Source organism: Protopterus annectens, chromosome 3.part1, assembly GCF_019279795.1.
Source record: "Protopterus annectens isolate FY-2018-M chromosome 3.part1, PAN1.0, whole genome shotgun sequence".
Lineage (NCBI taxonomy): Eukaryota > Metazoa > Chordata > Ceratodontiformes > Protopteridae > Protopterus > Protopterus annectens.
In genome coordinates, this window is record NC_056732.1 from 482,254,217 (window position 1) to 482,269,905 (window position 15,689).

At 42.1% G+C, this 15,689-nt stretch overlaps 1 protein-coding gene across 1 annotated transcript in view; it reads left to right on the top strand.

The window, feature by feature from the left end:
* ENPP2 (ectonucleotide pyrophosphatase/phosphodiesterase 2) overlaps positions 1–15,689 on the top strand; it is a gene marked incomplete in the record, with an annotated part of 2,364,887 nt that overhangs the window by 1,385,627 nt on the left and 963,571 nt on the right. Inside the window, 1 exon segment of the mRNA XM_044066921.1 lies at positions 3,730–3,817. Within this exon segment, the coding sequence (XP_043922856.1) occupies positions 3,730–3,817 (88 nt within the window).

The following is a 15,689-nucleotide window of genomic DNA, read 5'->3' on the forward strand; positions in this document are numbered from 1 at the left end:
GGAGGAGGGGAGTGTCTCATCTCTGTGCCCCTTTGAGCTGATGCATGCCACAGTCACTGACCTTCCTCCATTTCACTGTGCTCCATTGGCTGTTAAGACATCAGTGGCTTTAGTGTCACCACACCTTCTCAACTTTCACCTTGGTGCCATATCCTTGTCACAGTAGCATAAGATGATGACCCAAGCTCCCACTTGTCTGGTTGAACAGGGGAATTAATAGCGGGTACTTTGTTAGTGGGGTTGAGAGGTAAACTAAGGTCTTGATTGGTGCAGGGGAGGTGGAGTCCCCTGGAGCAAGATCCTTATGGCAGCCTTTACAGACCAAGTATTGTACTGTTTTCCCACTCAAGTTCTTGAGGGAAATCTGACACCTGAACCACTGCTGGTGAAACCAAATATCAGGATGCTGTGCATTTCCTAAACATATATGTAGAGATATGTTTTCACCCCCTCTGTGGCAAAGTGATGTGGGTCTGGTTTGAGGTCATCAGTCACTGCATCTTTCTCATGGTAGTTTGCATTCCTGGAGAAGTGAACATCTAGGCAGCCCACTCAGTTGAGGTGAGTGTCAGGAATTCTTGCACCCAGAGTTTTTTAGATTTGGGGTTCCGTGGAAGTAGCTTGGTACAACAAAAATTATACCATTCCAAAGTTGTTCTTCCTACAACAAAGGGTGGAAGTGAGTGGATGCATTCTCACTGGTTTTGTAGGGAAGTGTTCCTGTGTGACTTGTCCTTTTAGATCACTCAGTCTTTGGCCGTGTAATTTTCTTGGGTGGCGAAAGCCAGGGTACATTTTTGGCTAGGCTTATATAGGCCCCTAGGGCCAATAACTTAGTACCCTCCTATGAACTGATGGATAAATACTGAACAGCCCATACCTCCTAGTATTATTATTTAGCGTATTCACATTTGTAAGTCTTTTGCTTTGTGCCCACTTGACACCATTAGGTCCTTAATGGCAGTATGACATAGTTTGGAGCTGCCTTCCTTAATCAAGCAACTTATCCATTAATGATGGACAGCATGTCAAGGGGTAGGTTGTGAGGAACAAAATGACACTAAAATTGGCTTGTCTGGGATTGGTTGCAGTGGGGATACTAATTATTGTCTGTCACTTTCTTTGTTTTCAGATTTACAATAATATGCTTATAAATGTTATTGAGGGGTATAGTATTAAGTGTCATAGTGGAAGACATAATATTCTGCCATTGTCAGTGTATAATGTACTGCACTGGAGATATTACTGGTTGTTCAACATTATGAAAATTTGCAATATTTACGTATTTCCCATAAGTAATGCAAAATCCAAGCAACTTACAGACTATTGCGTAGTCTCACCTGAAACCTTTAAATGATTCTAAAGGATACTGTCGTACTGTGTAAACCGTGCACCTTGAGAGGTACTGAGTGTTTACACTTTTAGTTTTGCATACAGACATAATTTTCTTATTTCTGTAAATATTTGAAAAAAAAACCTTACACTTACAATGGAATTGTTTTCCTTTGCGTGAAAGTGTACATCTAGCTGAACATAAGTACTGCTTATAGTATATTTTGAGGTTGCGTGGTGTTCATGATTTGTGAAAATGCAGAAAAATAAGTGTTTTTTCTTCTCTTCTAGTGTATTACTGAATTGAGATAAAGACTTTAAATGTGCTGACATTTACTATGTAAGAGCAGTTCTTACTAAAAGCATTGTTTTGGACAAACCTGTGCAAATACATTTTTGATCTCAAATTGAAGCTATTTCATAATTTGATGCCAGTGTTTCTGTCAGCCTCCGTACCCTGTAGGATGGGGCTTTGAAGGTGGACAACTTGTTTGAAATTTCAGACGTTTTAACACTGAGGAAAAGTGCAACTTCAGGAGGTTCATGCAGCCTTGCTTGTCCAGTTATTTGCACATTTTATTAAACTGTAAAAAGCATATGTTTTGAGTAAAAAAAAAAAGCTCTGTTAGTGTGCAGAGATGGAGCCCTGATTGCAAGCTAGGTATCCAGATTTTGATTAGTGGCTGAGGCACCTGGTGGAGCTGTCAGGGGTTAGAGCAGAGTGACAAGGCTTTGCCTGCTTGCCTCCTTGATGATGTGATGGTGAGAAGCAAGCTGCCTTCTGTAGCCCTGTTGGGAACTTGAGTTTTGAAAAATGTCCAGGTTGTACATGCATATTTTGGAAGCATCACCATTCTGGAGTCTTGGGTGGGGAGACTTCCAGACTTCAGCTCACTGCAGCTGGTAGCCTTAGAGATGTGATGTGGCATGCTTGGGTAGTAGCATGATTCCTTTTGAGTTCAGTACCTTCCATTTGTGGCTGTGACAGCTCTGTGTTCTGCTTGACTCCTAGGGTCTTCACTTCACCAGTAAGCTGGTAATGGTGACTCTGATCAGCAAGGTAAAAATGGGAATCAAGATAAAAAAAAATTAAAACTTGAGGGCAGATAAAGTTCATTGGGGCATGCCACTGTGAATGATAAGCTCCGATTTGTGTAAGAGCAAGGGATTATAAAAAAATAAAATCCATTAAAATAACTAATTAAATAAATGTCATAAGCAGAATGCTCATATGAAGAATTCCATGTTAAATATACATATACTGTCTTGTGTGCTATCATCACTGTGCCCCTTGTAATGTACACTGCCATAGGTCCCCAGTGGTTTCTTGCAACCTTGTTTATCTTGAGAATGAAAGATACAGCATCTTTCTGAGATATGCAGCTTGCCTTTTGCAACATGGCGCATCAGTATTGAGCTTTATGAAGAACTGCTTGTAAATTAGTTACATGAGAGTAAATTACGTACCTAGGATAATGTACATTTATTGCATGTCTATACATGTATGTTTTGTAATTTGGTAGCAGTTTTTTTTTTTTTTTTTTTTAGTCTACAAGTGTATTGCTTACTGTTTGTGCTTGGCTTGTGTATATGACTTTGTATTGCATCTTCTGCTTGCAGCTTTATTTACGATAAAATCTAAATATAGGTGGCTGTCACCCTTTGCCTCTGATGATGATGGTTTCAGTGTGGTACATATTCTGCATCTTGCTGTGTGTCTGGTACACTGACACACAAATCTTCCCGTTTGAGATTTTCATGCATCTCCATTCTGGACTTTTCTATCCATGCTTCTGGCATGCAGTGTATCATTTTTTTTCCAGTTGAATATTCTTTATTGAGTCATCCCCACTTGGGTATTGCAAATAAACTCACAAAACTGGACATAAATTCCTGTGTCACCAGAGATGGGATAGCCAGTTAGCTCACAGAGAGGACACGTGGTTAAAGTAGGTGAATCCAGATCCAGCAAGAGACCAGTTACTACTGGTATGCCAATAGGGCTCAGTGCTGGAACCACTCCTGTTTGGAATCAACTTCTCTGAAGTTGGGACTAATGTAGAAAGCCTCTGGATGACAAAGTTTGCTGACAACTGCAGATGGAGAATGTCATTGAATCCCCCCGCAAGCGGGATTAGAACCATAGCCTAAAACTAAATGTGAAAAAATGCATTTTCTAACCCTTTGGGAAGTCAAATACCCCTGCAAATTACATCAGGCATTTATCCCCAATCACCATTATATTTGTCCTTGTGCAGAATTCTTGTACTAAGAGGTTGAAATGTTTGGTTAGGCTGAGTGACCCACGTTGCCATTATTTATTGGTAGGTCCTGTGTTTCTGTGACTGTATGACAATTCAGTGTTATGTGGTTTCTAATGTGTTTTTTCTTTTGAAGACTGTTTTTATAGGTTATGGCCCATACTTCAAGTACAAGACCAAGGTACCTCCATTTGAGAATATTGAACTTTACAATGTTATGTGTGGTAAGTGCATTATTTAATGATTCAGCTTTTTTTTCTGAAGTGCTTTATTTATTTATGTATGAATGTATGTATTTATTTTTTGTCACATATAAGACTACTGTACTAACTTTTTATTATTTATGAGGGTATCCGGGCATGGCATAGGTAGATGCATGTGTACTTCATTAAGATACTTGAGCTATATCACTTGATTATTACAAAGTACTAAATGAATAAGTTGGTCAGTCTAATAATTGAGTCTTACAGCAAAAACCAGAAAAAGACTAAATTGTGCCATGTTATTAGCATTCACATTTCTTGTCTTTGTATTGATCTGTGTTAAAAACATCCCCACTGATGTTTTTCTTGATGAGTATTGAGTGTTCTGCAAACTGAATATCCTAAGTTCTAGTCATTTGCCATTTTGCTCATTCTTTTCTTGCAGATTTTTGTAAAGTAAGCTGTTACTTTGTGTATTATCATCACAGGGCATGCTAAATCAGTGCTATGCAAGTGATTAACAAGTACTTTTGGTATGTAAACAGTGCTTATATAGTTCTCGTTGAGAGACATCATTGTAGTATATTTTGCAGTTAGTCTAACACAGTTGTAATACAAAGTTTCTTCTCATGGTAATTCACTCTTTAGATTTGTAGTTTTCAGTCTGATAAAGCCTATGATAGTAAATATGATTTTGAATTAGTCTAAATATTGTAAACAAATGAGCCACTGGTAGGTTTGCAGCTGAAGATACTGTTAGTTAATGCATCAGGCCAAAGCGAGGTGGTCACAGAAAACATATGAGGCACAGGGAGCTTCTTCATCTCAAGTGCTGAACCTTTCCCAGTCACATAACTCGCAATCTTTAAAAAGTGAAATGTGTGCTACAACCAGTAATTGACAACCCCTTTTATTAGCATGAAATGGCCCTGTGCTTGTACAAGTATTTGTGCTTCATAAATAAACATTATGTACAATTTCCTTAGCAAGTTTTCGCACCATCTTCAAACTTCAGTATTCTTCATCACTCGGTCTTTGACACTCCTCTGTTTATCTAGTCTTTTTACTTGTCTTCATTTAAATCAAAGGCGGCAGTTAAATTACTGTAGAAAATACATATTGATATCCTTCAGGTGCAGCTAACCTCCCTTGATAAGAGGTTTAGTAAGGTTAGTGGAATAACTAAAACATATTTCCTGTTTGTTACCTCTTTTCTTTTAATTTTTATTGATACCTTGTGTAGGTGCCAATGCCTCTTATTTTCCCACTCTACCACATTTTTGGTCTTTGCGTTTGCAACAATCTAATGCCCAATGGATGGAAACCAGTACTAGATGTTCATTATGTCAGTCACTGTTGCAGCAGCCTAAGCTGTATGGGTTATATCCTGTCAAGGATATAACAACCAGATGGCTTCCAAATTTTCAGGGCACCTTTCACGTGCTCAAACCATTAGGCATCTGAAGCTGAGCTACCTAAAACACAATTTTGTCAAGCCCTTCAGATCTTTCCTGCCTCCAAAGAGAGAGCTTCTCTGTGGGCTTTCCAAGGTCAGTGGTCAGCTTGTGCAGTTCCATTTCTGGGCAGGTAAGGTTCCTTTTGGGGGAAAAAAATCTCCCATGGTTGGTCCTTCTTCCAACCTCAAAAATAAAATGTTAACCAAATGGCCTTTGCCACCACAGCAGGCTAGCAGTTTGCCTCAGCCGCAGATGGATGACTCTGTTGTGGTGATAGCTTGTTCCTCAGACCACTCATCTTTTATCCCGGATTCTTGTGATGTAGCACTTACAGCCATTCCCATAGACTTTTGTGTACTTCTCCTGCTATCATTGCGGATAGTCTTTTTCCCATATTCACTTTTCTCCTTTAAAAAAAAAAAAAAAGGCATATCTCGCTGTGTGTGTGTGTGTGTGTGTGTGTATATATATGTATATATATATATATATATATATATATATATATATATATATATATATAGATATGTGTGTGTGTATATATATATATATATATATATATATATATATATATATATATATATATATATCCCATTTAGATGATTGATGTTCTAAAACTTTGAATGTCGCATGGCCGAGACCATATGATCGAAGTTTTGAAACTTCGAACATTTTGAACGGAGATCTCCATACAGCACAGAATGAGAAATTTTCCCTTTTCCTCACTGTAATGCAATCTCTGAGTTGGTATATTTAAATAGCATGGGGTGTGAGGGAGGCACAGTCCCCAACGTGGGAAGTTCAGGGGGGCCTGCCCCCCCATGCAAAAACATCCAGGAATTTTTTTTTTGTTTTTATTTCAGGTGTTCGAAGTTTTGCAACTTCAATCATATAGTCTCGGCCTTATGACATTCGAAGCTGTAAAACTTCGATAGTCTGAAGTAGATCCAGATATATATATATATATATATATATATATATATATATATATATATATATATTATCTGTTTGCTCTGTTCCAAGAAATGAGGGGGCTGTAACCGAAAGGGGTCCCGAAAATCCTCTAGCCCAAAGAATTGAATTCACTAGTCTCTCCACGTTCAGTTCAGAAAGACTTTTGGTGGAGCAGACTGACGAAGTAGAAGGGGACTTAGGCCTCTGCAGGAAAACTTCTGGTAGCTCCTCAGCAAAAAGGGTCAACAGAAGGTGAATAGGGAGATCTGAAGTAGGATATTCATTTGTCTGCAACCTGTTATGGATGGATTATGGATCGATCGAACCATCCGCTTCCAGCTATGGTCCAGCTCTCTCAGCCTCCCCTCCCACAATGCCCCCTGCTCACCCCTCATGACCCCAGATCTTGTTTTTGCCGCTGGTAACTAGATGTGGATTTCATAGCTCTCAGCTAAGTGTATTTTTCTTGTGAAAGTTCCTCCTATTATTTACAGTAATTTTAGTTTAATTTTTTTTTCAGTAGTAATTTTTATTCCCTCGCTGGTTGAGGTAATTAGAGTGTGTGTTAGGTGTGTGTGCTTTATTGGTTAAGTTACTTTTATTGTAACTTTGGAGTTTAGTGCATAAGCTGCAACAGATAAGCCCCATAATCCATATTTTCTAAATGGGGTTGTGTGGCAGTAGCTGCTGAGTTCCACATGGCCGTTTCGTGTCCTCAAGATGGGGTGGGGTTAGACACACTCTTGGCGGTTGTTGTCCTTGTGCAGGTGGCAACCCCAGAGAACCGGGGAGCCCTGTCCGGTCTCCTCTTGTGGGGTCTCCCCCGCGGCTCCATGGCCTCCGACCTCCGGCTCCTCAGGAGAGGTTCCGGCTGCAGTTGTTCGGAGGGAGCACCCAAAAAGCGCGGAGGGAGGAGGGAGGCCTTCAGGCAGGAGGACCATAGGAGAAGCACCTTGGCCGGCTCCCTTCCGGCTGCGGTGTCCCGCCAGCTTCTCCCTCGGCTTCCCGGCTATGCCAGGTCTGTCTCCTCCTTCGTCCGGGAGGACCTGAGTGAGGCTCACGGGTCCTGAGAGGGAGAGACCATCGAGCTAGTCGAGGCTATGAGGAGGCCCTTCCTCAGGACCTCTCATCCAGTCATGCTGACCAGGACCTTTAGGATGCTGGTCTGGACGGATGATGAGAAGGTTTTTCAGGCCCAAGTGGATAAGTGCTCCCCCCTCGAGGGGGGGGTTCTTCCCACAAGCCCTATTGCTCCTTCTCCCGCCGCTTCGGGTTCGGAGCTACTTGGTCCAGCCGGAGATATCGAGTGGAGCCGGATCGATGAGTGCCCCTCTGAGCCATGCCCAGTCGCGTCGATCCGGGGATCAGCCCGGATCGAGCGGGGATCGGGGATCAGGAGAGCGCACTGTGATCTCGGTCTGTGTGTGCGCGCCCGCCGGGGATCCAGTGCGATCCGAGGGCTCATCGCCTCGAGGATGGGAGGCCGGTCGCCGGATCTTTGGTGAGGCCAGGTCCCCGGCTTTTTTTGTGGTGGAAGGGCTCTGTTGAGGGTCTCGGACCCCGGCTTGCTTGCTCGCCTCCGTCAGCTCCTCTTGCACCCATCCTTTACCACTGGGCCGCCCTGGGACAGCCGTTGCTTAACCCCCTCCAGCTACTTTCATGCAACTTGCCCCTGCGGACTGACAGCCCCAGGCCTCGGAAGCTCCTGTGCAAAAAGTAGGCAGGCACATTGACTCCTGAGTCTTCTCTCACTGAAGACTTGGAGGAAGGGAAGAGGCTCCCCACGTCATTTGCCCCGGATGTCTCCTTGGGAGACATGTGAAATGCTTGAGTGGGGGGGTGGTCTGCCTTCTTTCTCGGACGGATTTCCGTGTTCTTGGAGGCATTGAAGCGGGCCCGTCTCCCTCTTAGGTGTCCCCTCCTGCCCCCTGGTGGACCTTATTACCACCAGGGCGTGGAAGGAACAGGACACCGTGGAGCCAATCAAAGACCTGATAGAGACCTGATAGAGCTTCTGACGGGACAGGACCCATTGGGGGGACTAAGGGGCCTTCTATTGATGTTGGCGGCCGGCGGCCACAAAGAGGAACTGGCTCAAAGAGAGTCTCAGTCCACCCACCGAGCAAGGAGTCTCGGATGATGGACCGCTTGGGGAAGCGGATGTTCAGTTTCACCTTCCAAAGCCAAAGTTGGAGTGCGCACCAGCACCCCTTCCTCAGAAAGAGCCCGCAGCAGCCTTCTACTCCAGGTTCTTTTAATGCCAATCTCTCTCAGACCAGACCAATCTAGACCTGAGCCTTGAACCTGGCAGTCCCCAAAGAGAAATTCGAATGGTCACCACCCAATCCCTCTGGGAAAAATGGATGGGGCCATGGATATCAACTTTCCGATCTCAAGATGGCGTGCTACCTCCCACCTCCCAGGAGACAGCTCCTCAGGAGGTTTCTCCGCTCGGCTGGGAGCCAGTCACCCTTCAGTTCGGAGCCTGTCCTTTCAGGTTCCCCAGGGTGTCGCTTGTTTGCAGTCAGTACTAGTGGTGGCAGCCCTTCTGAGGCTAGCAGTGGTGCAGGTCTTCCCTAGGTCTTCAGACTGGCTCCTCTTTGTGCCAACAAGGCATCTACTACTTCTCTCCCCCAAAATCTTTCTCCTTCTCTCTCCATTTGATTTATACAATAAATACAAACAAGTGGCACCTGGCACCCACTCAGCTCTTCAATACAATAGGCACTCACTGCACTTAGATTTCATCAGGAGCCTTCCTCACTGGACAGTTCTCACTGGCCTCCAGCTCAGAGCAGACCCATTCTCCATTCATGTTCTGTTCAGGAGTCCATTCTGAGGGCTAGGGTCCAGAGTTGGTCCGATAGCACTTCTTCCTCTTGCCAGTCTCAATATGCATTCTACTCTTTTCGCTCTTGGTACAGAAGTCTCAGTACCTTGCGACTCCATGCATCATCCCATGGCGATCAGCAAGGCTTGCGGTCATCCTCCCATGCTGGCTCCTCCCCCTGATCCAGGTGGCTCCACTTTGTGCTTCTCCCCTCCTCCGCACGGTGACCACGCTCGCCTCCGCCTGGTGGGACGCCACTTCTTGAGCGGACACCTCAAGGCACATTAGACGATTCAAGAGACCTTAGGCATATCACGTGGTTCAGAGATGAGAGTAGTGCTTATCAATGTTTGCAGTGACTTCAGGACTTGGCGCCCTTCAGGACTTTCTTCTTCAATCGGACAATACAATGGTTGTCGACAATATGTCTGTTGTCTGTTAACTGGTCTTAGCCTGAGGATTAGAGGCTTTCTTTCTTGGGAATGGGCAACCTGAGAGTTTGGGAATGGCATAACTTAGCGCACATTCTTCTGGGTCCAACATCTAGCGGGTCGGCTCACCATTCCCATTCTGACCCCTCGGTCGCACCATTCTCAATTGTCAAGGTCTCAATTTCTTATTCATGCCCTGCATATATGCGTGCTCGCGATCTTTTGCTTCTCCCTCAAACTTTTCTTCCTCCAAGTTTTTGCTCTAATACCTCCTGCGGAGGCCTCCTCCGCTGAGGCCCAAAGAAAACATGCTTGTGCCACCTCTTCTGTATGCCTATCCACCCTCTTGCTGCCTGCAAGTTCTTTCTTTCTTGCTGAAAACCTCTGCAGAATGATTCTGGTTATTCCATTCTGGCCTCTCTTTCCTCGAATCCTCCTTACAACTCTCACTGCGTTCGATCCTCCTTGATTCTGATCTCCTCCCGGATCTGATATCTCATCCGGATACCATTCCTCTCCGAACCTGGACGCTTGGCGAGCCTGACGGCTGGCTGCTCCAGTTCCACTCTTGATAACTCTCTATTATTTCTTCTCGGTAAAGGCTAGTGTACAGTCAGGTTTCATCCACTACCAAGGTTTACGAAGCAAAAAACAAATGGAAGCGTTGGTGAATGGCAAGGCCTAGAGGCCTTCGCGGTTCCTGTAGTGCTTGATTTTCAACCTCTCTTTATCCATGGTTGCCAGCAGTTCCACAGTCAAAGTTCATTTGGCTATCAGTCACTATCACATTGGTCAAGAGTTATCTCCTAACTCATTAGTCTAAAGTTCTTATGCAAACTTCTCTTGTAGGGTACTTCAGGCCCCTAACCTTTCTTTAAGTTCCTCCTTGGGACCTTTCTTTGGTCCTACAGGCCTTCCTTCTTCGCCTCCAGGCCAGGTCTTGGTAGTCTTCTCAATCAGTTGTCTTACAATTCAGCCTTTTGGTGGCATTACAGCAGCTAAGAGAGCCACTGAACTTCAGCCTTTAAGAGCTACAAGCTTTTCTTTGGTTTTATCCTTGGTTGTTTCCCTCGGACCAACCCGTCCCTATCCCTTCAAAATTCCCTACAAAACAAACATCAATCAATCCATTAACCTCCCTGTTTAACCTTCCCTTTTCCTGAAAACAAAGGTGGGCCTGGAAGCAACACTCACTACACTTTCACAGGCAACTAAGATTTTATATCCAAGCAACTCTGTGGGACAGGACAGCTGGTCATATCCAAATTTATTTTTATTTAAAAATCAATTTGGCAACCAATTTCTAAAAGTTTCTTTCCCGGCTGGATTTCACAGTGCATTTTTTATGCATTTTATTGGCGTCAGGAAGGCGGAGGGCCTGCACCGGAGGGTGTTCAAAGTCGGTCAGTACCTACCAGTATTCAAGGCTGATTCCTCTAAGGCCAGGATAGTATATATTGCAGCAGCCACGTGGGCTTCTCACATTTTTATTATTTCTCATATAAGTTGGATCTTGCATCTAGGGGTAGATGAATATCCTTACTCACCATGTACCACCCATCTGAGTCCATGTGAGTAGGTGTATTCATTTGTCTGCAATCATCCCTCCTCTGGCCTTTCAGTTTCCCTCTTATTACTTGTTACCCTTTTGTTTTGAGGTGAGTGCTGTTGTTTTCGACCTGAGGAGTCATGAGGGAGTGAAAAGAGCAGGGCATTATGGGTGAGGAGGAGCTGAGCTGGATCCATAGCTGGAAACTATGCCTTGATTGGGATCCTATATCGGATCCATAACCCACAGGTTGCAGACAAATTTCTAGGCAATGTATCCTTGGCCATGGCAGGTGAAGCAGTAGTGAATTCCTGCACCGAGACCTTCGACATCAAAGGAGTTGAAATAACAGTCAATGCCAGAGCAGATTTTGGCACAGGTGTGTAAGTAGCAGATGCCTGCTGTTCCATTGATCCTTTTGGAACAGAGGGCTTCATTTTTTTTTTTTGCTTTTAGAACTATCGGGGAGGTCAGAAACAAGAGACTTCTTTTCTTGCCTTTGTCCACATGAGCCAAGGTGCAGTATGAAAACAAAATACACTAGAAAATAAAGAAAAACACACCAACATAGGCTGTAAATCCAGACTGTGTCATTCAAAGGGGATCCAATGCCTGTCAGCCTGGGATGACATGCTCAACAAGCCACGATGCTTCGCTAGGGACGGCTTGCACCCGTCACACCTGGGCTTTCAGATATTAGCAAAGGCTCTTGCTACCCCCATAGTGGCTTTTTTAGGCAAGGCTCAAAAGACAAACCCACCTCCATAGGTATCACAAGGGATAAGAAGCTAAGAGTAATGCTGCTCAATGCCAGAAGTCTAAACCTCAAGATGCATGCACTCGAAACTCTCCTTAGCATGGAGAACATCAATATATGTGCAGTAACAGACACCTGCAGCAACTGGAAAGACCCCAAAAGTACCTCACCAAGTGTTCAAAGGGCTCAAACAGATGCCATATGCTGCCCGGTTAAAGAAACTTCAGCTCTACTCAGTGGCATACCGCCTGTTCAGAGGCAGTCTGTGCCTGATGTATAAAGCCATGCCCAACCCGGAATTAATGGACATGCTGCACCTCAGAAAATCCAAATCCCATCGAGCTACGCGCTCGAGAGACTTGAACTTCAGCACTGAAATAAATAGGACATGCTGGAGGGACAGATTCATAACCCAGAGACTCCCTTCACTCTAGAATAAAATCCCAGTCCAGGTTAGGCAGAGTCCCTCATTGACTCTCTTCAAGAGGAATCTTGATGAGTGGATGGGAGATCGTAGGTTTACCCCGGGTATCACTTCTGTGTCACTCTTAGACAGAGGCACAGTATACTAACCTCGAAAAAGGGCATAGCAAAATTCATTTAAAATGGGTGGCGAAAGCCAAACACACTCTGGCTAGGCTTATAAATGCCCTAGCTTATAAATAGCCTAGTATGAACCTATGGAACCTATAACTACACAGACATTAAGCACTTTCGTCTGTCACTCAGGAAACGTCATCAGAATAAAAAGCATAGGCTACCTGGATGTTTAAATAGCAACAGGTACAATGCAATTGGTGATGTTTTAACCAATAAATGTAAAGAATAGCCTCACATACTAAAAAACACACACTGCTTAATAGATCATATCAAAATACAATACATTTTTTGCATAGTAAAATACATTAATAAATATAGTTTTTCTTAAATAAATCAATTTCAAAACCTCAAATATTATAAAATTACATTTTTAACTAGAAGTGTTAGATTGCTTATAGTTTTCCAGACCTTTCTTTCAAAGCTGGAACTGTAGATAAAGAACCATTAATTCCTGGTGGCAAATTGGCAGCTAATTTTAACTGCCATTGAAATTCTCTCTTACATGGTAAGTTTTTCCAACCCCCCCGGTCAATGTTTGCTATATCTAAAATACTTGACAAACTAAAGAATGCCTGTACAATGCATTTATATCTTTTTTGTTCTTAATTTCGTGCAAATGTTTATAAATTCTTCTTTTTAATGCCCTTTCTGTTTTTCCAACATAAAGTCCACAACATGTATCGCACTTTACAAGATTAACCACCCTATTGGTAAAACAATTCCCTTTCTTAAACTTAATACTTGTTTCCATCCTATTTGCTAGAGAGATGTGGGGTAATTTCATGATGTAGGTACATTGAGAACATCTTCCACAAGGTTTAGTGCCTTTTCTTAGATTTTTTTCACTCTTGTCCACCTTGTTTTCCATAAGTTTTTTAAGATTCACCCCCGTCTTGTTAATAAATACTGGCTTCTCCCCTAATACACTTGACACATCATTATTAACTCTAAATATGCTCCAGTTCTTAAATAAAATATTTTTTACTTCACGGGACATGAGACTATATTGCACAATGCAAGCATGTTCATAGTTTTTAGATGCATTAGGTAAAGCTGGTTGTCTAATGTCTGAACATCCAGCACCTAACAGGGGGTTGTATTTTTCTCCCCATTCTTTAAATACTACTTCTGTTATTGTTTCAACCAAATGTTTCGGGTATTCCCTTTCAAAAACATGCTTCTTAATTTAAAGAATTCCTTTATTACATCCTCCACCTTAGATGTCATTCATGCAATCCTTATGGCCTGTCCTTTTACTAAACTTTTTTTCTGTGTTAATGGGTGGTTGCTGGAAAAATGAAGATATGAATTACAAAAAGTATTTTTGCAATATACAGTGGACTTAAAGCCTGTGGAAGTATGAGAAATGGCAACATCCAAATAATGAATTTCACTATCATTGTAATCATTAGTAAGTTTCAAAAAGGAAGTGGTGTTATTCAAATATTCAATAAAAGAATGGATAGCTTCCTTTTTTCCCTTCCATAAAATAAATACATCATCCAGAAATCTACTATATAGCTGTACATTATTCCAGAATTCACTGTAAAACACATTTTAATTCCCAACCTAAAAGCACTATATTTGCATACGCTGGGGTGCATGATGCCCCATGGCAACTCCCGTCATTTATTGAAAATCTTGACCCTCAAAGAATATGAAATTCTTTTCTAAAATTAGTACCATCATTTCACATATTAAATTCACTTGCTCATGATGTAATGTAGAACATGAAAAGAGAGTTTCTTCAAAAATTTCCAGTCCTCCTTGTTTAGAAATACATAAAAATAGGTCCTTGACATCAGTAGTTAAGAATATTAAGTCTGCAGACCACATATCTTGTTTGAGCTGTCCCAGGAGTCCTTAACCAAATGTGTAGCTCTTTCTACTACATATTTGGTCATTTACGCTTGTAAGCAACATTAATTTGATTTTCTGAGACTTGGATGTAATTATCCTCATTAAACAATATATTTTGCATGACATTAAAATAATCCTCTGAATTAAAAATAACAATACCACCTCCTTTGTCAGGAGTCATAATACGCAGTCCCTTGTCCTCTTTTAATTTGACACATAAGTACCCATTCTTTATTACTCGGGGTAGTATAGAATTTTCTGTTTTGTGCCCATAATTTGTATATGTCCTCATTTACTGCCTTTTCAAAAATATTAACCAAAGGATGGAAGGGCGGGGGTTTAAAAACGCTACTTTTCTTTAATGTTCCTTGGTTTTGTGGCTCTTGTATTGTATTCTTCACACAATTCCCATTTTTCCCTATGTAGTTTGCTCCTACCTCCTTAAAGATCTCTGTTCCAATTGTTTTGTCTCTGTACTCAATACTTCTAATATAGTTGGTTTAGATTTTGATTTCCATTTTCAAGAAATTGATTTTTTGGCAGCCACGATAATTAGACACAGCAAGGCATTACTATGTCTAGGCATTTCCGATTCTGTATCATAGTCAAGAAAAATCATCTCCTTCATCACACCAATCTGCCCACCCAAGCATCCTGCAGGGAATCCTTAGTCTGCCAACCCAGTGCACCTCCAGAAAATATGTTCCCAAGTATCTCTTTCTTCCCCATCACAACTCCAACATTTGCTGTCTACCTGATCGAAAGTTCTCTGCAGTCTATTTGGGGTATAAAAATATCTGCGTAAACATTTCCAAGTAAAAATCCTAAATCTTCTAGTTTTTTTTTTTTTTTTTTTTTTGCATTTTTGGAAGACACAATATATCCTCCCATTGTTTCTTTGAGAATTGCTTATCCAGTCTCTCTTCCCAGTCCTTTCTAACCTCCTCTGATTGATTCTTATAGTTATCCTGCTATATGTTATATGCTGTACTAATTATTCCTTTTTTAATGGCAGCTTCTCTTCTAGATTTTGCTAAAAACTCTACCACTACCAGTCTTTCGTTTAGGACCCCTTTTTTCTTTCTCTATGCCTATACTCTGATATCAATCCATGATAAGGAAGGCAATATCTAACCTGCAGTCCAAATAAATACTTCGTCTCTTCCCATTTGTATTACCTTTCCCTTTCTAGTTATTTGCTCCCAATACATTGGTTCCTTTGCCAGTTTTCTGAAAAAAAAATTCAAACATCCCTTGCCTATTGTCTTTATCCTTAATTGCAGCCATCCCCATCAACAGAATCTCCTTTTTCCATTCCCGTGTTGGCTTAATTCTTAGAATGCTTTCTGTTACTTTATAGATATAATATTCTGTATAATTATTGATGTTAAGTTGTCTATCTCGCCTTCATTCTTGCTGGTTGGGTTTGGAGCCGATCCTCGGCTCCGACTCGGCCAT